This window comes from Caretta caretta, chromosome 6 (assembly GCF_965140235.1).
Source record: "Caretta caretta isolate rCarCar2 chromosome 6, rCarCar1.hap1, whole genome shotgun sequence".
In the NCBI taxonomy this organism is placed as follows: domain Eukaryota; kingdom Metazoa; phylum Chordata; order Testudines; family Cheloniidae; genus Caretta; species Caretta caretta.
The window spans coordinates 92,111,654-92,135,444 of NC_134211.1; the positions used below are offsets into that span (position 1 = coordinate 92,111,654).

The window sequence follows — 23,791 nt, forward strand, 5'->3', positions numbered from 1 at the left end:
ACCGGAGATGCCTCTGCACCGCATCTTCGACTGGCATGGGAGTCTTTGCCGCTGCCCTGTCGTTCTCCCCCACCCTCCAGTGAGGGTTTGGATAGTGATCTTGTGAAGCTGACATCACAATACTCTTCCCAGACTCCTTATGGTGCCCAGTAGCAACAGAGTCCTCGAGCATGCCCTCAGATGGCCTCACCACCACCATCTTGGTATGGTGACCCATGGGTACCACCACCCAGCCCAGTGGCCATACTGGGATCTTTGGGCTGCACCATGCCTCTCAAGCTTCTAGCTCCACCTGAGAACCTTCAAGGCACACCCCTTTGGCCCTGGCTTCCCGAGCTTTGGAACCTCCAGAAAAAATCCATGTAAGAACACAAGGGTGCTGTTGAGGAAGAAATGATGCCAAAGGACCATATCCTCCTCCTTCTTCCTGGATGAGGCCATCATGCATCCCCTGCCATCTCTGGCAGATGACTTTTTTGCCTCTTCCAGCACCTGGTGAAGAGAGTGGTGGACACACTCCAAATACCACGAGAGGAAGTCCAGGAAACCCACCATTGTCTCCTTGACATACTCCACTCATCCTCTTCCTCAAAGATCCCCCTACCCATTAGCAAGAACCATCTGGCAGACGCCATTGTCGGTGGCACCTACCTACAAGCGGGCAGACAAAAAAGATTGTCCCAGCATGAAAGACTCCGTTCCTCTTCTCCCACCCTCCACCCAACTCTATTATGTTGCACGCTATTAATTCCCATGGCCATCAACACCAGTTGAGGTCCACTCACAAGGTAGGCTCTTCATTTCACATTAATCAATCGATTCACCTTCCAACCGTTTACCCCAAGCCTTACCAAGACAACAGAGAGGCTATACTACACACACTAGACTTCAGGAAAGCCCTAGCTTTTTACTTGGACAGGATGAAGGGTTTCAGGAAGTCCCCTAGGCTTTTCCAGTCCATTGCGGAAAAATCCAAGGGCTCAGCAATATCAGCCCAAAGACTCTCCCAAGTGGGTCTCAAACTACATTAGACAATGTTACCAAGTTTGCAGTATAACCCCTCCAGATACTCTTCGTACACACTCCACAAGGTCAATCTCCTCCTCCGTTGCCTTCTTCAAGAATGTCCCTATTTCAGAGATCTGTAGAGCAGCAACATGGATGTCAGTCCACACTCTCGCAGAACGTTATGTGATCACTGGGGACTCCGCCTCCTATGCTATCTACGGCTCCATGGTACTGTCATCTGTAACTGACCTGATTCCCAAGTCCCAGCTCTCCAGTGGGAATACTGCTCAGGAGTCACCTACAGTGGAACACCCGTAGGGACACAACTTCAAGAAGAAGTTACTCATCTTGTGCAGTAACGATGGTTCTTCGAGATGTGTGTCCCTATGGGTGTTCCATAGTCCATCCTCCTCCCCTCTACTTCGAAGTTCTTGTCAGTGACTCTGTGGCAGAGAAGGAACTGAGGTGGGTTAGCCCATGCACGCTGACTAGCCTCATGGTGGGGCACAAGGGGAGACAGCATATGTGCAGGCCTAACGGACACTGTTACTGAAGTTCTCCGATCAGCAGCTCAGGGATGCAAGCACTCCTGCAGTGAAGCACCCAGAGGGACACACATCTCGAAGAACCAATGTTACTGCACAAGATGAGTAACTTCTTCATCATGTGAGTGCACTTTTACTGCTTAGGTGGTGTTTGCTACCTGAGAAGTATTTAAATGTGCATCCCTTTTGGACAGGGATGCACATTATTACTGTTTATTTGCAGCTTGAAATGACTTTCCACTAGAAACTCTGCTGATTCAGGCAAACTGGTAGTGGTTTCGTGTAGTGGATGCATCAAAATGGGAAACAGATTGAAACCACTGAATTCATGTCACCTGTGGCTTAAACACAACTTTTCACAGAGTATGGACTCCTCTTCCTCGCCCCTCTTCCCCCACCCCCCAGCTTTCAGTATGCTCTCTCCAGGACAAGGAAGGGGACATAAACAGCGAGACAAGAGATTATAGTAGGGGAGGCAGCAAGAGGAGGCACAGGTGGAGTGGAGAAGAAAAGAAAGCAGGAAAGAATGGAGAGAATAAGACAGCAAGTGAGAGAGAATAAAGCAGCCCTTGAATGTTAGCTTTGTGTGACTGATTTCAAGAGTATGCCTATTACTGTCTTGCTAGGAGGTATCTGAAGGGCGCTGTGGAGGAACAGGGGAGAATTGTTCCTTTAGCTGCTAAGTGTAAAATTAAAGCTGGCAGGGCCCCAATGCAGAGGGCTGGGAAGCTAATCACTCCTAATAACATATTGACTTTCATAGATCCCTGGCCATATGTCAGCAGCTTTGCATCAGTGCCTGGTTTCTCTCTCTCTCTCTCCACTGCCAAGCTCACAGTAACATGGCTCCTGGCTTTGGGGTGGCTGATAAATGTAGCTTATCTTTTTGTCTTTGCAAATATGTCTCCCTAATCTGGCACCCCTGCTGGGCATAGTGAGCTCCCCCAGCCACTGCAATCAGAACTCCATCAGGGCATCCAGGATGTCTCTGCACACTGCTGTGTGTTGGCGTGAGCACCATATCTGGGCAGAAACTTGCAGTGAAAGGTGCTGGACTGAGATTCCCAGCCCTCTGGTTATTTCCAGGACCGGGTCAGCATTGGGCAGATTTCCCCTATCTTCTGCCCATCAGTAATGCCTCTACTCTAATCATTAGAGACCCACTTTCAGGGTTGAGGGCATAGTTCAGTCTCCAGGGCCCATTCAGTCCTTGACGTCACTGCTGAGCGTCTCAGTAGGTGGGACAAATTAGTGCCTCTTAAGAGGGGTTTTTGTGTGTGTGCTGTGGGTATCTGTCTTCTAGGATCTAGGTGTCATGACTAGGGCTTGGTGGTCCAACCTGGTGGTTGGAGCAGGAGTCAAAAGTTAGGTGTCAGCAAACTGAGGCAAGGGTCAGAGTCTGAGACCAGGGACAGGGATCAGGAAAAAGGTAGGAAGGCTAGAACCAGGAACAGGTCAGGAGAGCAGGGCTCAGGAGTCGAGAAAGAAGGACTGAATGAAAGAAATGAATCCACCACTAAGATGGACTGAATCTGTAACTTGTATCCACTGAGTATTTGCCTCGGATTGTTGCTGCCTAGAGGGTCAAAGAAGCAATTGTTTGTTTCATATGGAAAGAGCTATTGGGACTGTGTGCGAGAGAGAGAATATGTGATTGAGTTCTTGGCAATACTAGTGCTTGTGGTTGAGAAAGAGCTAAACACTCCTTTCTCTCCACTCACACCCCTACATGATACTTACTGGCATTGTTGTTGCCCAAGTTCCAGGCCAGCTGGCTCCCTGGCCTTCTCCCACATGCAGCTGAGAGCTGGACACCTGAGTGCTGCCTGCATGGTATGGGCAGGTTTATTCCTTTTACAAAATGTTTCTAAATTTGGTGCAGTATTGACAGCCCTGAGGAATAAAGTGCTCAGGTATGGCGAGGTAATAGCTCTACAAGCTTCTCTCACAAATACAACTCCTGCCAATCTGCCTTAACCTTAACCTAGAGGGGCCACTCTTAGGAGTGAGATAGAGTCCAGTCTGCATGGACCATTCAGACCTTAATCATTACTGAGGGCCATATTTTATGTTGTGTTTGTGTAATGTGGCCACCTGACCACTAGGAGCTGTCTTGAGACCCATCCACTAATTTGACAAAGTCCACCAAGGTGCCAGTGGCTAGGCACAACTTTTGAGAACAAGGGATTGCTTTGGAATGTAAACTTGTAGCAGAGAGGTGAAAGGTCAGTAAGTCATCACCAGTCTGCTAATCCTTTCTTCCTTCCTTTCTGCGGGCTGCTCTCTGTGGTGGGGGAAGAAGGGGTGTTTGCTAGGATTCATACACAGCCTGCATATCAGATTGCAGCAATCATTCTTTTTAATTCAGAAGTGCAGCCTATGGAGACTACAGGCTCCACAGTGCAATACTCCATCTTCATCTGAGCAGCCAAGGCACTTGGATATAGATGTAACCCTTCTGCCAGGTGGAGCCAGCAGCAACCAAGGCTGGGTTCAGTATCTAGGGGTTCTTTTCCATCGATACAACACAAAACCGGCTTGAGCCCCCACCCAGTAACCTGGGAAAATGACACACCATCTCTGGGCACCTCTCAGAGGCAATACTTTCCCACTCACAAGCACCGAGTGTGAGTGTAGAAAAGAAACTTTTAATAAATGAGGGAAGTAACTGGGCATTAATTTGGGAAAACACTGCAACCAGGGTTCATAAACAAACCATGAGCAAAAGACCCACCCCCAAGTAAGTTGGAGAGTGTCCTTTCCCCCTCAGGTTCTTAAGTCTAGCAACCCAAAAGTCTTTTACGTGCCTGACCCTTCTCTACACCCCACTCACAGTTGCTGTCCTTGGTCAGTGCAGACCCAGAGTTCAGAGGTGCATCTGCAGAGTTCACTTCCCACCCTACATGGAGGGAGCGGAGCTTACTCGCTCTGCTGCTTGAGCACTCGCTCACCACCCCTCTTTGCGCGGCTCTGCTATGGCCCACTCCGCCAGCTGCCTGCTCACCATGCCTCTCTGCCAACCGCCCTGCTGGCCGCATGCTGCGCCTCTCCACCTCACCAGCCACTCATTCACCAGCTGACTGTCAGTCAACTAGTGCTGCCACCTGCCTCTCTTCTGTGACCTCTGTACATCAGTCTCTTAGTAATTTTCAGCTCTTCGGAGGCTGGGCAGAAACACAGCCCCATCTCAAGTAATTTCAGCTCTCAGTGATTTTTAGCTCTTAGCAGGCAGGGCATAAACCCACTCTTACCATAGCCTGGTTTCAGCTCTGATTGAGCACTTAAAATAACAAAGAGGCTTCTCATGAAGCCTATTTAGCTCTTTCTTTGAACAGTGGGGAGGAACAGGTTTAATGAGTCCAGGGAGGACCCTTTAGGGAGAGCCCACACCTCCTGGCTGGGACACCTGGTCCCACCCCTCTTACTTTCACAGGGCTCTAGCATTCAAGCCCCTGGCTTAACAAGGCTGTCAGTTGAGAGTGACCCCCTTATTTGGGACAGGTTAAGCACAGTCCTGCTTTCCTGTATTCCTACAATAATTACAACATTGGTAACAGTATTTCACTACCCTTGCATTCAGTACTAAGGTGATTTGTAACCCAACACTAGCCAAAGTTGATTACTTTGAGACTGCTCTATCTGCTGCATATCTAAGCAGGGCAGGAGCAAACTGTATTTACATAGGTTTTAGAGTAGCAGCCATGTTAGTCTGTATTCGCAAAAAGGAGGACTTGTGGCACCTTAGAGACTAACCAATTTATTTGAGCATAAGCTTTCGTGAGCTACAGCTCACTTCATCAGCTGCATTTACATAAACACACCCAAAGTCTCTCCCCTCTCAGCTAGCTGTCAGGGAAGCATTTATTCAGATCCTGCTTACATAGATATAGCATTATACACTGAAACTTGTAGTGGTCACTGGTCACACCTCTGAGTTAAAGGCGAGGGTGGGCAAATGTCGTCTGGTAAAGATTAACGGGATGTATTTATACCATTGGCCACTCTTCAAACTCATACGTTTTAACTAGGGGACTTTGTCAAGTGGCCATTCTGTACTCATGTGATATTTACAGAGCTAACACTAACCCTAGTGAATGTTGGATGACTGTGTCATAAGCACATCCTGAGGATCCCTATGGGACTCTAGCACTCAATCCAAGCGCAAGTCTGCTGAGTTATTTTAATTTTTAATGAAAGGTGGTCTGGTGAATGAGCCTGGATTGACAGCCCTGAAAGCCCCCCCCCCCCCTCCTCAGAATAGGAATGGCATGGGCAGTTGCAGGGTAAACTTCTCCCCTTGCACATATCTCATCTCTAGTTTGCTTCAGCCCTGGCCTGGAGGAGAGGGAGGGGTGTTTTGTATGCTGAGAGGTGATTTCCTACTTTTGTTGGCCCACCCCCTGCACCCGTTATCAATTCTTAATGCTTTAAATATTAGAGGTGAGCTACAGCCACCACACTTGAATCAGAGTTTGGGACTGAAGTTAGACCCCTTCCGCAACCCCTATCTTCAAAATCCATTTGCCTTTAGGTTCTGGTTCAGCCTATGATACAGAAATCCTCATCATGAAATTAAGGTGTGGGGTTAGGCCTAGTTTTTTGTACTGTCTCCAGCAATTCTGGGAGCTGTTCTGGTCCCTCTCTAATAGATATAATAATTAAAAAAATAATTAAAATCTCGACTTCTTTGTTTTACCTGTAGTGCTAGGGGTGCAGGCAATCTGTAGAACAGGGAGTGGAGGAGCTGAATTATGCAGGCAGACCCTCTGCAGGAAAGGGGCTTCTCTCTGGATCTCTGCTCTTCCAAGCGTTACTGTTGCTTCTCCGCTTTTTCTTTGAGCTCTGGAAGAAGACAAAGTAGTAGCTTATAACAGGTGCAAAATGGCTTCTGCATATCTAATAAATAGCACTGTGAATAGGGAGGGAACAGATTTGCAGCTCTTGTTAGATACACTCCAAATGCTTAATTTGTGCCAGGGCTGAGCCCAAGCGCCTCTGGGCTTGCTGAATCAGTTATGAATGTAAAAACAATTGCTTGAGCCCTGGCACCTCTTTCATTACAAATTAAGTACTGTGCACCCCCCGAACCCAACTCCCCACAGGCACTAGTGCAAACAACTGTTTTATGCAGGGCACATCTGAGCTGAAGGCCTCAAAAGGCCATTTCATGCTTGACTGCACTTTCTAATACAATCCACAGTGAGGCGGGTGGGGGAGAGAGAGAGTGAGTGAGTGAGTGTGTGTGTGTGTACACACATAGCCTGTGAATATATGTATAATATCCAGTACATTTGGTTCCAGCTTGCAGCTGCAGGTGGCAAATTAGGGATGCAGAAGTGAAGGGGAAAGTGATTGACTGGATTTTGATAAGCGAAGCCCAGCTCCCCAATCTGAAAAAGGTGCTTCCATTTTCCTCTGTGTCCCCTAGCCAAGAGCAGATGTATTTCTCTGGGTGATGTATGTCACTAATGGCTGGCACGCAGAGGGTGTATGGCTGTGCAGGTGGGGGCAGGTGTCATGTGGACTGGTGTATGAGAGTGGGTGGGAAGTGCAGATGAGGAGAATGGTTAGTTATTTGTATGTTACTTGGATGTTACTTGGTGATCCCATTATTGCTTTGATGTGGAGAGAATTTAATGGTGCTAACAAAAGTCAGAGAATCTGGTGTATTAGTCTCTCCATGCCATACCAGTAGTATGATCTGCTAGTGAACCCACAAACAAGTACTGATTCCCCACCATGCTTCCCAACCATCCACATGCCCACTCTTCACCATATCTGCTCCACCCACATACTTTTATATCTACTGCACTTACTCCACCCCATTCACACACCCATTTCTACATTACAGCTGTCTCCCGACCACAAATCCAGCCATGTGCCATCTCCTGCAACTAGGCACATGTGCACATACACCTTCTTCCTCTCACGCATACATCCACTGTCTCCTATAGCTACATACCTGCTCGCCTTCCACACTTACCCTCTCACCCCCTTCCCCAACTTGGAGAGAAACTGACGTTAGCTCTAGTTCCTGCCAACAGCAGGGTCTGGATTCTGTTAACAAAAAAAGAATAGTTCCATTATAAGAGTGACTTCGTAGATTAAACTTGAAAGAGACAGCAAGGGAGTGAGGGAAAGATAAATTGAGAGCATCTTCAGGGCAGTGGAACAGAATCCTTAACCAATGAAAGGGCTACACTACAAATCCCACCCATTTCTGATTGGAATACAAGAGAGCATACTATCAGGGAAACATAGCTATTTGTCCAGGGCTTTGAGCAGCTCTTGGATAGCTGTGGGCAGGAAGGAGTGCATATTGCTTCTTCCCAAAAATGGTGTGGCCTGCATATTTTGGAGCTGGGGAGGCAATAAGGACTGGCTCTTTCAGGCTTATCACGCCTGTGTCTAAAAATTTAGCTCATGTAAGGACCAAGAAGTTCTGCTGGGAACTACCAGGGAAAGCGATGAAATTAAAAGAGAGAACATAGTCTCTGAATATCATGGAAGAACTGCCTCAGTGAGATCCCATAAGCTTGTGGAATAGTTGCCCCAAAGTGGTGGAAGTCCCATCACTGGGAACAAAAAAATGTGTATTAGAGAGCAATCGTGTCTTGATCCCAGCAAGGAGGACTGGGTAGGCCCTATGCAATGCTTTTCAGGATTACTCAAAATGTCTAGGGTGAATCACTGCCACCTGCGTACAGTCAGAGGGAGCCCACTATGGGAAACTTCCTCATCCACTGGTTGCTGTCCACACAGACACTTGCTCCACAGACTTCTCTCTTTCCCTCTGCAGGATAGCAGTTTACACACCCCACTTGTTACATTTGAATACCCAGTTCCCTATCTTCAGGACACCCGCAGTATACACTGATCCACTGGCTCAGTGGAAACAGTGCCACAGTTCACTGGTTTCACCTCTGTTCAGCGCTCTCCTTAGCACATGGCACTGAGGCAGGATTGTAGTAAAACCAAATTGAAGTTTATTTAAAAGAGCTTGAGATAAAGATTCAAAAATAAAAGCAAGTATAAGGGTTTGGAAACATAAGGTCACAGATAAAGGAAAAGCATAAAGGCAATATATAGCCCCTACTTATTAACAAGTTCCTTTCCTGTCTGATAAGGTGTTTCTCACTCAATGGTTTGTTTTTACAGCACTTGCCCAGTTCTGAAAACTGGGATCTATCTTTCATGAGACACCCCTGTGTCAGAATCCCTCCTCTGTAATGGATGTCTCCTTGTCCACTTTCTCCTTCCCTTAGACAGTTAGAGATTATTGTCCTTTGACCCAGCGGGCCCCTAGTGAGAGACTTTTATTTGGGTTCTTTTGTCTTTGTAATTGCTGAAACCAGCGTCTGGCCCAGACTGTACATGCAAACTAGCACAGCGCACAGATGTCCCTTTCCTCATGTTGCTTAGGTCAGCTCTCAGACATTCCTCCCACCCACCCCCCACAGGAATAGGTTTTGCTCCCAACTGATTTGGAACATTATATCCTACATGTTACATAACTCTAAAATCGTTTCCCTTAGAAACATTTTGCAGAACCCATGACGATTAGCTAGTTCTTAGCTTTTGGCAGAGACCACACATGACCCCTTTTGGTGAAAGAGTAAGATGGTTGGACACATCAGAGCTAATACTCATGCCCGGGCCTGCCTGTGTCACACCATAGGAAGTCTTTTCAAACTCTGGATTCTCTTACATGATTCTGTGATTAATATCTCACATGTAGTGATTGCTATAACTCAGTGTTATCTCCAAGGAAAAGGGGACACTAATTCATGTATTGTGTTTATGGAATTTATAAAATTTACTAATCCAGGGACCCCTTATGCATATTCAGGGACTGAAACAATAATTATAAACCTGTACAGGTTGCCAGAGTTTTAGCATGAGACTTCAATTCCATCCCTTTAGAGATGTACATCAGTCTCCTCAGGCAAAAAACTTGTGGAAATAGAGAATATTAAGTACTTATTTTTATAGCTCCTTTCCTCCCCTCACACCTCTATTTTCTGTAACGTCCTTGAAGAAGATAGAAAAATGTAATTTCTTTCCTGACTCTGATTTTCCTTTTCCGTTTTCCTGGTGTTCTTCCTACCTCTATCCCAGGGGTCTCAAACACGCGGCCCGCATGCAGCCCCAGGGTTATTTTCCACAGCCCGCCAGCTCCCCGCGGCCTCCCAGCCTTTACCTAGAGGGGCTCTGGCCGGCCCGGCGCACACTGGGAAGGCACAGGGGTCTGTGTATTGCCCTGGCTGCTCCTCCAGGTACCTCCCCCGAAGCTTCTATTGGCCGCAGTTCCCCGTTCCCAGCCAATGGGAGCTGCCGGGGGCGGTGCCTGGAGGCACGCCCAGGGCAACACACAGACCCCTGTGCGCCCCCCCCCCCAGGTGCCAGCCGTTTCCTGGAGCAGCGCAGGGGCAGGGCAGGGCAGGTAGGCGGGGAGCCTGCCCTGCCCCCGGTGCGCGCCGGGCCGGAGCCCGCCCAACGATCCCTTGCTGCACCCCGACCCCCTGCCCTGAGCCCCTTGCTGCACCCCACAGTCCTCCTGCACCCCGACCCCCTGACCTGAGCCTCCTGCCGCACCCTGCAGCCCTCCTGCACCCCCTGGGGTCAGGGAGGGGGTGGAGTTGGGGTGGGGATTTCGGGGAAGGGGTTGGAATGGGGGCAGGGAAGGGGTGGGAAGAGGTGGGGCAGGGGCAGGGCCTCATGGAAGGGGTGGAGTGGGGTCAGTTGGGGGGGTTTCGTGATGTGGCCCTCAGGCCAATGTAGTAGTCCTCATGTGGCCCTCGTGGTCATTTAAGTTTGAGACCCCTGCTCTATCCTATGCCATTTCCTGTGTTTGTAGTGATACTTAAACCTGACATGGGTCTTGGTTTGTTTCTTTCCTTGTTTTGCATCACATAACCATTGATCATATCAGCATGTCTCCAGGAACGTTAGCCAACTTGTACCAGTAAGGGAAAAAATAATAGAGGAAGAGAAGTCAGAGATAGAAAACCTGTACCGTGCCAGTACATATTTGTCCCCTCCATTAAAACAAATGAGTTTTACACACATCCCAAGGAGAGAACAGACTCATAAGCTCATAGGATCACATGCAAAATAGAGGCAGAGAAGACCTGATAGTCCATCCCTGGCTAATATTTCCTGTAGTCTATTCTGCAGGGCTTTACCCAACCTAGTTTTTAGTATCCCCAAGCAATCGGAGTTCAACCACTTTTCTTGGAAGACTGTTCCACACACTAACTTACCCTAAGGTAAATTTTTCCTGCTATCTAGCCTCAATTTTTCCTTTGCTCAGCTTCACCCTTTTCTAGTTATACTTCCTTGATCTATTCTAAACAATGCCTCTCCCTCTCAGGATTTTTGAAGGTCCTAGATGAAAGATAACACGCGTGGGTTTTTTTCTTAATTTCTAACCATGGGGTTTTTTTTTTTTAAAAAAGTGAGGCTTGACATATTTTCTGTGTGTTTCTTGTCCTTGTAAAATTCCTGGTACCCATTTTTGGGCCACAAACATCCCTCTGGATGATAGTCAGCTAGACCTTTAGGCTGACTGGCAGCTCACTGAACAGCTGTGTTGATTGTGACAATTGGGCTATTTCAGAATGTTTTGTCCTCTGGGTAATGGAGCTTCTGCAAGGTTGAAGGAGCCATTGCCCGTCATCCCTGGTTGAGAAAGGGCTTGTGCCAGCCTGTGTACAATTTGTGAATGTATGTGATTGCTGAAGTGATACCATCTCAGGCTGTATCGTTTTAACTGGGATTTGGTCCTGCTTCGAGCAGGGGGTTGGACTAGATGACCTTCTGGGGTCCCTTCCAACCCTTATATTCTATGATTCTAAATGCTGGGCCTGTCCTGTGTGTGGGCAGGATATCTTCAAGCAGGCTGATGACCAGCTGTTCATTTTAAAGACATAAAGGAAGGTCGTATGAAAATTACTGGGCAAAGCTTATATTTAAGAAATATCACTATATGGGTTTAAAAATTGTACAGTTGTATCACAGTCTGAGAGTCCTTGCAAAATTGTTGCTTGGAAAATAGTCTCTATCTGACCAATTGCCTTACCAAATAAGTGGCATTCCTTAAAATATTTGATCTGTGATCTCCAAAGTAAAACCACGTGCTGCAGGAAGGGGTTTTGGTGAATCAATAGGGACGGTCTAAACTAGTGACCCTGGACAGTGCTAGGGCAAGCTGGGCTGCCAGAGAAGAAGCTGTCTTTTAGAAGATAATAAAATTAAGGTCCTGGCAACAAGTGTTCATTAAAGATCTCATTGCCCTTTTCACAAGAGGAGGTGCTATCCTGGGAGTCCTGGGAAATTCTAGTGTGGACAACTGTATTCTGCTTCCTTACATTGTAATTTTAACTGGATACAATATCTTCTGCTTCCTGCTCTAACCTGTTGTGTAATATTGCTGGGTGAGGCCACTGTTGGGTGAGGCCACTGTGTTTATACCCCTGAAGTGGCTGCATTTCAGTGGTGGGTGAAGTGATTGCTATATAAACAGTGTGTAAGTGACCATAGAAGCATTACGTAGCTCTCGTGGTTAGTCATTGTTTCTTTTTTTCTCTGCAGAGGCTTCCATCCTGAGCTACGATGGCAGCATGTACATGAAGATCATCATGCCCATGGTCATGCACACAGAGGCAGAAGATGTGTCTTTCCGCTTCATGTCCCAGCGTGCCTATGGGCTCTTAATGGCCACCACTTCACGGGATTCTGCCGACACCCTTCGCCTGGAGCTAGATGGAGGGCGTGTCAAACTCATGGTCAATTTAGGTATCCTACAGAGATTCCCCCTTTCACTTTTAGTTTGGGCTTGTGATTAGTGTTTTCTTTATCATTTTTCTTTTTTTCTGTTGGTTTGATCGGATATGATTGATTTCTAAAGTAGCTGCTGAGACCCTTTTAATGATATCATCTGTGGAGAGAGAAATTCTCTCTGACAGTTTCTGCATGGACGTTTGATGTCAACTCTTGGTCATGGATAGTGGTGGTTTTCAAGTCTTTATGTTTTTAAGTTTCCTTTCTTGTTCTGGAACTGGTTAGCTTTGTGTAAAACATGCTACTTGGTCCATCTTTTGATCAATCATATACTCATTAATTCAGCCTCTTTTCCACCACTCAAAACAGTCAGAGCAGGTCATGGGAGGGAAGCCAAACAGACATGGAGGGAAGGGGTAGGTGCTGTGAATCCCAGGCTCTCAAGAGACTAGTCTTGGTTTAATGGTTTGAATGCTGAACCTTCTCAGGACCCAAACCCTTATAAAAAATACTGTCGTGTTCTGAAGTAATGGCCCCCCATGCTCAAGTAACTCTAATGTAGGTTGTAGCCTTTAAGACTCTTACTATTGAATGGCTTAGTATGTTTTTTTAAACTCAAAGGCATCAATAATAACCCCTTCGGGTGCTCCCCCTATCTTTGTTTTGTGTAAGGTGGGTCAATATACCAGTCCAAAAAATGGTCAATTGATCAGTCAAATTATGTCAAAATGATCAAATATTTTAAAGCACTCATAAATATTAGAACCATGAGAACAATAACAAAAAAGAGTAAGACTTTATGATTTTGATAGTGTACGCCTTAGATACTTATTCCTAATTACAAAAAATTACTTAACTGAGTTATTTTAACTCTGAAAAATGTGAAACACAATTACATGAAGTTTTCTAAAAATGCAAGAATAGCAACCTGATGCAATCAAAAAGGTAGGCTGCCACCTGCATCAGGACATTCTTGCTGCAATATTTGACCAAACAACTGACATTGTTTGAGTCAGTTGACCAGTTTGCCAAGCGTACTTCTGTCTCCTCAAAGTTATTCATTCTCAGACAGAACCTGAGTGGGAACAAATTTGATAATAAAAATGATGGTTGTGGGGGAGTTTCCTTCATAACAAACACAGACTCTCTTATTAACCTGAGCTGAGTAACTGGGGCCTGTAGATCAACAAAACGATCCACTCTAATTATTTAGGGATATTTGGTTGAGGATGTGTCCAGCCCCCCCCCCCATTCTCTCATCATTGTAGGCCAGCAGTGTGGATGGTCCCCTGATTTTTGACTTTCCATGTCTGAAAATTTTGAAGAGACAAAGTGCCTGTGGGGGGGGTGGGGTAGGGGGAAGAAGGGATAAGAGAGATTGGGTAGGTTTGGTTGTTTGGTATTTTTGGAGTTGAACATAAACACAAAGTCAAATACTCTTCTCACTTATACTGCTGCTATCTGCTTGACTACATGTGGTTGCATCAGTATAACTGAGAGGAAAATCTGAGCTAGAACTGCAGAGCCATGATACTTATTGGAAATGGTAAGCCTCCCCTAATATTTAGGGTATCTAACAGGAACTAAGTGTATGCTCCATGATGAGTTTGGGCTAGCTTTTGAAATTCCAAGCCCCATTGTGACATCTCCTAAATACTATGAGCTATCAATCGGAAACTCACTCCTGAGTCCTGGCTGGGCCATAATGTGAAGAAGAGACATGGCAATGACTTTGCACAGTGCAGTGACAGTGTCGCACATCGGATTATATATTGATGTGATTCGGTCATTGAATCATGTCACAGCTAGACATAGGTGGTATTATCTAGATCATGCCGCACCAGACCCAAATGAGCTGTAACTTGAATGATGCTTCTAGGGACTGCTCCACCTTGGTCCTCATCTGGACTTTCAGCTGTTGGAGGTCAACAAGGAACAATGTAACATGTTGCCCTGCAGTGATGCCTCTAGGGCTGATCCAGGAGGGGGCATTAACTGGTTTCCAAAAGAACTGCTTCTAGCCTCCTTTGGCTCTGGAAGGGAAAGTCAGCCCTTTCTTTTACTGTTGGGTTTGGAGGGTGGAAAGGGGATGATGTGTTAGAACAAGCCCTATCTTTAAAAATGAGAAATGAAAATAGTCGCCATCCCATGAGGATCTGGAAGCTTTAAGTGTTCCCTTAGATGGAAAAATACTGCACTGTTACATAGCTTCCGTTGCCTGGAATTTACATGCTGTACTCAGCTGAACTAGAGTAGTGTAAAGCATCATTGAGTGTTCAGCCAGCATGGCAGCAGAGGCAGTACTAAATTGCACTGGTCCATGGGGAAATAGATCATCTCCAGCCGCCACAATGACTTCTCAAGTGGCATCCATCTCTGCCTGTATCAGTTCTAAGTGAAGTGGAGAATTCCTTATGCCTACCATGTCCCCTTTGGGGATCAGTTCCAAAGAATTATTGTTCTGTAGTCCAACATATAAAGAGAATCTTTCAAACAACTCCAGCGTGTGTGTGGATTAGTGTGTTTGCAGCTGCTTGTTTTTCCCATCCAACGTTATTTGTCCTAATAATCTAGCACCCTGAGAATTTCTGTCCCTTCTCGCGGTCCCTTTTCTGAAACTCTTTCTGATAATTAGAGAGTGAAAAAGTTTGTCTTTCTGAGAATCAAAGTTCTGTGAGGCCAAATCTCATATTTTAAGAGGGAGAGCGTGTTATGTTGTTAGAGCAGGGGTTAGGAATCTGGGACACCTGGGTTCTATTCTGAATTTTGCCACGGTCTCACTGTAATCCTGAGCAAGTCCCTTTACCTTCCAGTGCTTCACTTTATCCCTCTGCTAAAGGTGCTAAAGCTACTTTACCTCATAGGGAAGCAGTGAGGCTTCAATAGTGGATGCTTGCAAAGCACTTGGAGATCCTCTCACACAAGACACTTCAGCATGTAAAGTGTTGTCCTTACTGAGCTCTACCCCCTTTTTCTGCTGAGCAGGGTGCCACCTGATAGGTATTGAGACACCGTCAACTTCCATGGAAGTCAGTGAGGGAAGAGGGCACTCCGGTACTGGCAAAGGCAGGAAACATTTTCTGCCCATTTAACCTCCCCTTCCTCACTTTAAAGGGTTCTACTTTATATCATAGTGGCTTTCCCTTTCACGAGGAGAGCAGAAAACGTTTTCTTCCAATGCCTGCCAATAGTGCTTGTTTCATCAGCTGTGGTAAATTGTTACAGACCTTCTGGGGACCATTAGACCACCTGGGCCAGATGCTAAACATCTGGCTTTTAATGCCCTACCACCTAAAGAATATGACTAAAAATGCTTTCTGAGCATTTTACCAGAGTTTTGACCAAGAACTTCATATTACAATATATACTACCTACTGTCCTTGCTAAGGGACTGGTACGTGGGGAAACCCTGGTGAACCAAAACTCTGTTACTGAAGGTCAGTTATGCTGGAGACACAGTGACTGAATCATTATTTTTGCTGAACTCCCAAGCTTCGCAGACATGGAGCTTTGACCCTGCAGAGCTGTGAATGTCTGTACTCCAAAAAAATGACCAATGCTGCAGCTAGGGAGAGCCTGTGGAGCTCTGCTCCCCCAGTGATTTGAGCCACAGAACCATAATTTCCAAAGTTCTTGTCAACTATTTGAGGAGACAGGTTACATCCAAGTGAAATCCAAGACCTTCTGACTCAACACTGCCAAAATGCACTTTTCAGGGACAGACAGCCGCCAACTCCAAATAAGGGGGAGCTCAGATCTGACCAGTCATACGTCCAAATCCACAAATGGGCTAGTAAGCGCCAGATCTGTATCAGCACAGACTGTTTTGAGTGGTGTATTATCTAGTTGTGCTTTTTTTCTAAGTTATTTAAAGCTATTACTAAGAACTGTCCTTTTTTTCCTCATTCAATTCCATTTGGGTTCTGTTATGGTTTGAGTATTTTTCTGTGCTGTTATTTTTCCCCCCTGAGTATTTGAGTTGTAAAGCTTCTCACACCCCATCAGCCATGGTAAATCAAAAGATGGTATTCAACCCTTCAAAGGCCTGAAGCCTGCGGCCCGCACAGCAAACAGCCCTGAGAACAGAGTGTACAGAGCAGCCTGCAGGGGCTGGCATATCCCCCTCACCACTGCAGCATTCATTGCTTAAAAACTAAACCAGGAATGCTTACTCCAATGCAGACTTGGGTGGGAGGGGGAAGGAAAGAGCCTTGACTATTAATTCTGTTCATTTAAAGGGGATGAGGAGCTGTTTCAGACCATCCCAGCCAGGGACCTGGGCCAGTGTGTTCTTTGTGTTAGCACATTTCACAACATATTGAATGTTTGCTGTGTGAAGGTTAGAACCCAAATGTGGTGGATCTCACAACTGAGTTGAGAAAGAGAAGGGGGAGAGAGAGAGAGAAATACAGTGAGGGGTGCCCTGGAATAGCCCTTGCTGCTTCAAAGACATGCTGAGTGTGAGACAAATGGCATACCAGCTGGGAACAGCAACTTTCTTCCTCTGCCCTCCTCTTGGTTGGCTTCTGCTGCCCTTGAGCTATGTTTGAGAGCATTTAGCTTCTGTCTTCTCCTCTCCCATGCACTCCCTCAAGATACTGGTGACTGGAATAAAGCCCCTGCTGCAGCATAGCACATATGAAGCTCCTCTGACTCATGACTTCTTCCTATCCTGAGCTGAGCTTCGGCCTTGAGGGGAGCAGTGATGTCTTGGGCTTTCCAAACCAGTAATTTCTGCTTTGCCCCGAGAGGTGTTTGGCTCAGTGGCTGTGGGTCAGAGTCCTCCAGCACTGCTGAGGCCGTATGCTCCCTTCCAGAGAGAATGACTTGTCCCTCATACGCGTCACTCTCTGTTACAAATGTGTGCGTATCACGCACAAAGCACATGCATGCACAGAACACCACAGGCACCCACTCTCGTTGACACTGCTTTACACACACAGTACACACAACATCTTTTCATATATTTCATTTACACATAATTTTGCACTCAGTTTCCACATGCCCTGCAGAAAACAGTTTTGTACCCTACCCAGCCAGACACAGCTGCTGCACTTTGACACTGCCCTCCCCCCCCACCAGCTCCTCAGACTCTGCCACTAATGAGGCACTTTTTCATTCACACCCAACATATGCACAACACATCTTGGCTTGTTAGGTTCCTTGTTTTGTTTTACTATATCCAGCAGAAATGATCCAGAGCAAGCAGCAGTCACCAGGCCCCCATTAATTTGTCCTGTGCTTCCCCTTTCCCATCCAACACTGCTGGGATCCTGTGGCCTGCACTTCCAGAGCTAGGTCTGGACCTTATTGAAGGAAGTAGCATGCCCCCCACCCCCCAATCACATGCAGATGTTCCCTTTCACTGATTCTGAAGAAAGATCCTATGCCTTAGCAATGCTCTGCAAGCTAAGTATCTGTGCTGATGAGCACCCTGTCCCCTAGTGAGAGACTGAGACAGCTCACCTTTGCCCCCCTACTGCCCAGTGTGGGGAAATCACAGCCCCGGTTCTGCGCTGAAATGCCACATTCCCTTTTTTTTTTTTATCACTGACCCTCTCACAATTTCTGTTACAGGAATTATGACAATAGGTAGGGACTGGGGGTAGGATGGCCCTATAATTGCTCACCCTGTCCATTCTCAGAAGAGTCCTTAGTGAGAAGTTTGCATTTCCAAATCTACTTTCCAGTCTTGCTCATGATTTCTTCGCCCCCACCCCCAGCACACTCCAGTGCCTCCCCATCCCTGACAAATGTGGGGATTCTTAGAATTTCCCTGCTCCTCAAAAGGACTGATACACACCTCACAAAGACAGACGCTGAGAAACACAGGCAGGCATAGTTTCCAGAAGATCCTGACTGTTGCACACCACCCATACATGACTGAAGAAGGGACCACCCGAAGCAGCAAATCTTTCAATGAGTGCGTAGATGGAGGACTCCAGGGTGATGGGGCAGATATACACAACAACTGTGTCCTGCAGATAAACAGGGCCATGAGAGCCCTGGTGTAATTCCAGAAACTGCAGTGGAATGACTCCAGGGATGAATTCAGCATCTACCATTTAAATAAGTTATTTCTGGCTGTTAGAGCCCTTCATTCACGCTGCTCTGTTTCCTGTCCTTGCTTCCTTTCCACAACTTCTGCACACCACACTCTGTCTATGCACACTTGTGTTTCCCTTAAATTACATACCAATACTACCTTTAACTTTAGCCCATTGCGCTGGAGCCATTAACCTGTGTGCAGAGGAACCCCTCTACCTGTGCCCAGGTAACATGCTCCTGAAAATCCAGTGCTAGGAGATCCTACTGACTGAGCTGTTGGTGAGGAGCTCCTGATTTACAGTAGGAATAAATGAAGGGAGGTCTCTGGACTGGGTCTTCCCTGGCTCTTCCCAGTCCCCCACCCATAAACATGGCGCTTTGGCGTTGCCCCCTACCCTCCAGACATCTCATTCATAGACTAAACCTAACAGTTGCTAACTAGATCTACAGCTACTCTGGTCATGTTCACCTTTAAAATTCAAAGGAACAGAAAACCCCTTTGAGTCAGGAATTCAGCCAGAGTGAAATAAAGCAAATCCCATTAGTTTCAGAGTAATCAACCCAATTACAGTGTTGAGAATCCTCAGCGAGGATTACCGAAAGCCTTACTGCACCAATACGAACATGGGGAATCCCAGGAGGTTTCTTTAATTACTGCCAAGCTCCTCAGCTGATCTTGCTTTGGCTACGTGGATCTGTGCCTTAATACGTACCTTCTACTCCACAACAACCTGGAAGTGCATTGGTTTCATAATGTTGCTCTGATTTAAAGAGCCATTTTCATCCTTTTGAAGCTTGGTATAATGGGGAGAAAATAGTTTTACTCACTGATGGCTTAATCCTCTCTGCTACGCTAGGCTAAGGCCAAAATTGGTGCCCTGGGGCAGGAAAATAAAGACTTGATCCTAAGTTTTTGCAGTAGCCATTAGGTGCCTCTGTTTTTTGCTGCCCAACTTGAAACAGTTTGGGCCTGATTTTGAGAGGTACTGAGCAACTGTAGTTTCAGTAGGTCACATGTCACTGGTATCATGGGGTGATAAAATCCAGTCCTGGGTGAATCTTAAACATCTCAGAGAGTCGGTTCAAATAAACAGATGATTCACGAGATCTTCAGCAGATTCGGAATCCCTCCAATGTGAACACTTCCCATGGAAGATCTCCACTAGGGCAGCCATTGGTATTGGAGGACAGTGCCCTGGCTGGTTTTCATTTTTGGGTGGGAACTGGAGGAGGGATCAGTCAGTGTTCTCATGTTCTCAGAGCCTGGAAATCTAGCCTCCCACAAAATCCAGGTCATTTTAGCAGATCACTAAATGGCGTGGTCTCTCATTGTACATTAAAAAACCTACCAGACAAAACAAGGAGTGTATTTGTGTCTCTCTTGAAGCACCGATCCTCCACCCCCATACAGCAGCTCACTCTGAAAAAAATACTCTGGTACATGTGGAACCATTCAAAACCCCTATATAAAGAAGCAAGAATTCTCCAGGCAAATCAATCATATTTGCCACTGACTTTTTAGTTTCCCAGCTTGATTATTGTTGTTCAGAACCCTGCCATATTTCTCTATACTGATCGTTTGTGACTTTGTCCCCAGTAAACCCCTGTACTGATCTAGCCATACCACTTGTTCTTGGTCTATCTCAGTCTACTATTCAGTCACACAATCTCTCTCTCTCTCTCTCTCTCTCTCTCTGGTCAGAGAGGAAAAGACAGCTGGTTTCTTATATATTTTAGAGGGCTTCCCTCACCCCTCCCATAAGGGATATAGCTACCACTGTATGGTGATCGTACCAATTGCTCCAGGGCTGTTTGCTCCCACTTTTCTGTTGCGGTTGACGACACATGACAAACCTAATCGCACAAAACCAACCCCAGATTTTCTCAAGAGAAGTTCTGCTTGAGAACAGACTCTCTCTGGCATTGCTGCTTCTGATTGGTATATCCCTAATCACTTCCACCCCTTCTTTATTTATAGAAACTGATTCTTTTCCTTCACCCCCCTCCTTTTTATTTTTTAAAGTTGCAGTTTATTTCTGCTACTGAAAGAATTGTCCTTATTACACCCTTTGGAGTAAAAGCATTTCACCCTGATATGCAGCCGAATTAGCTCTCCTCCCACTCTGTGTTCTTTCTAGTCTCTCTCACTTTCTGTATATCTTCTGCTGCTGGGCCATATCCCCATGATACAGAGGAACAGCTGGGCAAGGCTGCGGTTACAGAGGCTCTCCTCCAGGATATCCGGTCAGGATGGCCAGAACTCAGAAACTATGATCCTTAACCTGGGATTTAGGAGAGAAGGCCAGGGAGGTCAAAGACGCCTGGTACTGTGGTGATGCATTAACTCCATGCTCACGCTGGGGCGCTCACGTTGGGGCACTCCAGTGGGGGATGTTCACAACCCCAAGGATCAAACCAGGGACCCTAAATGCAAGAGCCTCCCCAGGGGCCTCATCCTGAGAAGGACTGAGCACTTGCTGTTTCTAGTAAGTTAAGTGGAAGCAGGAGGTGCTCAGAAGGTCTCTGGTTCAGGCCATCAAACAGCACTTGTTTTCTCTGTGGAGGCTCCTCAGTTACTGTTAATTAGAGCGAACAAACAGAATTCTGTATCCCCTTTGTTTCTTTTTCTTTCCTCCTTTCTTCCGATGCTCCTTTTCTCCCTCCCCCCCCCCCCTGTGTGGAACCCCCGAGTGAAGCAGGCAGGGCTGTCAAAGATTCTGAGGTCTGCCACTTCACTGCCTGTTACATCTTCTGCCTGAATGCTACAGGTGTCTCATTCAGTACTAACATTCAGGCAGCAAGACGAGACTGGGCTCCACGGAGCTGGCCGAGCTGGGTATCTTTGAACCAAAAAAAGAAAAAAAAATCCCTCCCCCAACCAATCAAAAAATAACCCCAACCTCCCAAAAAGTAGCTGAAATCTGGGCTGGGTGTTCGTGCGGTTAGCCGTTTGCAAGTGGCCATTTTATGATAGGACACAACTGCGGGGGGGGGGGTATATTAACCCTTTCCTCACTTGAATGGACAGTGGCAAATGCACCTGTGCACATTTTTTCAAAGCAATCTGGGCTAACACTAAGGGGAGTGAGAGAGGGTCTGTCCTGGGGAGAGGTGGAAAGGGTTAAATATTGCACCAACCAACGTTGAAAGACTGATTTTACAGGTATACTGTGTTGGACAGGTGGTATATTTATGCAATAACTATGAATTAATTCAAAAGAAACCAAGTGTAAAGGTTGCCTTTAAACTTCAAGCTTCTTAGAGAAATTGCAGAGGGTTTCAAAAAATAGAAAGGACATTGGGGTATGACTTGCATTTTGAGGAAGATTATTTTTTGTGCCTTAATTACTTGACAATTTTTTTTCCTTTTAATTAATATCAGTTCATGGTCTGAAGCAGTAGATAATCTTAGTTGCATAGGTTTCCTTAAAAAGAAAAGAACTTTCTGTGTCGATATGTGGATATATATGTATATAGGTATATCTCTCTATACGGATGTGTGTGTATATATATATATATGTGTGTGTGTGTGTATGTATATATATATATGCATATATATCTGATATTTCAATAGAATATACTATACATATACACCCATGCCTGAGCTTGTACAGACTGTATATAAATATAAAATGGCCACATCTCTTTGCGTGTGTCTGTCCCCGGAAGGGTGGACTGATTGTTTTTGGATGTCTGCAGCTGTTACCTTGAAGGATGCAATTTCATCTTTCATTTATTTTTCCCCATCTAGACTGTATCAGGATAAACTGTAACGCCAGTAAGTTTTCCCTCAAGTTTCATTTTTTTCTCTATATATTAAAAAAAGAAATTAACTTTATTTCCTTTGCTAGTTTATAAGCTGTTTTTCTTTTTCTTTCTTTTTTTTATCTTTCTTATTCATTTTTTAAATACAAAAATCAACGATGGGGTGGGATCTGGGGCTGGGGGAGGAGGGAAAGAATCGTGGTGATTGTGTGCAAATGTATTATGTGAGGTTTCTCCCAGGAGGAGATGAACTGTTGTTTCAGTGCTTTTGCAGAAAAGCTCCCAATCCCTGACATTGGGATGAGATGAAAATGTGTTTCAGTAGTAACCTGTTGTCTTTTGGGAAATGCCTTTAGAGATATTTAGAGAACACGTAAAGGTAACAACAGGTACTGTATACACTTCTCCACTACCTGAAAAACACTCCTATAGTAAAACATGTCCAGGACAGAGTGGTGGCTGCTTAATCTGATATTTCTTCAATACCATTTTTAAGGGGGCTGGCGGGCTTTTTTTGGGTGCGGAGGGGAAGAAAAGAAGCCGTTGGCATTTGGGGTAGCATCTCAGACTCTTGTATGAGAATCACCTGCAGGTCACCTCACCAGCTAGGCTTCTGTGACAAATTCCATCTGAGGGACTAACTCTGGGTCCCTTTCAGTCTGTGTGAGACAGAAGGAGGCTTAGGAATGCCATGCAGAGTAATCATTAAAGACCACATCCCAGCCAGAAACTCTGTAGTGCAGCAGAGAGAGCCTCTTCTGCCATATTTCAAAAATCATGAGTTTAGAACTTGTTGAAATAAGTATGGGCCTCAGGCCACAAAACGTGGGTCTGGATTTTGGAACCAATCAGCCCCCAAAGTTAGGGGCGGCTGGACCCAAGTGTGTTTTTTTTTTTAAGGCTCATCTCTAATTAAAACAAAATTCTTTTCTGAACTGGTGGCCCTTCTGTGCTGTGCTCCATGCAGGGGCCTTTATAGAAGGCTGAACAAGTTGGTCTGGAGGTACCAGAAGACAAGAAGGCAAAACTGGCTTGGTAGGTTTTCTAAACCCTGTTGGCTTTATCCTTTGAGCTATATAGTCTGTCCCATCTGAGCTAGTGGGAGGCCAGGAAAGGAGCAAGTTATGTCAGGTCACTTCATTCAGGCTGAGTTTTCTAACAGCCCCAGGAGCTGCCCCAGGAGGGACAGCCTCAGACTCTGCTCTCTGGAGCAAACAAGTAGTTTGCAGCCAGCATTGAAACAACAGCCAGCAGCAGCAATGGCTGATTCTCGCTGGGAATGATTCCCTTTGCTACTCTCCCTTCCGTTTGGGACTCTCTGTGCAGGTGCAGTGATGGAAACCATACAATATTTGGTTCGCATATGGTATTGGCCCAAACCAAGGAGAGGTGTGCAGATGTAGCAGGGGATGATATACACCTGAGCAGATGGCACACCTGTTTCCCCTCCTGGTCACTGGCAGCTGCCTCACATGTCAGTCTGCAATGGAGCAGGAGTACACAGAGATGTGTGCAGGATGTGGGCTGGCTAGTATCCTATGCAGTGCCAGGCGGAACTGGCTGGCTCCATGGATCTGAAAGCAGGAGGAACATGGAGCCTTTGTCTGAATTTCCTTTTGAGCTTTTAGGTTAGTTTGAATATT

The 23,791-nt window shown here is 46.0% G+C and overlaps 1 protein-coding gene across 38 annotated transcripts in view; it reads left to right on the forward strand.

The window, feature by feature from the left end:
- Nucleotides 1-23,791, forward strand: part of NRXN3 (neurexin 3) — a 1,412,371-nt gene that overhangs the window by 516,500 nt on the left and 872,080 nt on the right. For 28 of the 38 annotated variants that reach the window (XR_007357036.2, XR_007357037.2, XM_048852498.2 and 25 more), the window contains 2 exons: nucleotides 12,147-12,350; nucleotides 22,135-22,161. Coding sequence is in view for 36 of the 38 variants with exons in the window: in XM_048852498.2 (XP_048708455.1) it covers nucleotides 12,147-12,350; nucleotides 22,135-22,161 (231 nt within the window). In the remaining 2 variants the exon portion in view is untranslated. The remainder of the gene's footprint in view (nucleotides 1-12,146; nucleotides 12,351-22,134; nucleotides 22,162-23,791) is intronic. The other 10 variants (XM_048852502.2, XM_075129806.1, XM_048852517.2 and 7 more) reach the window with 1 other exon arrangement.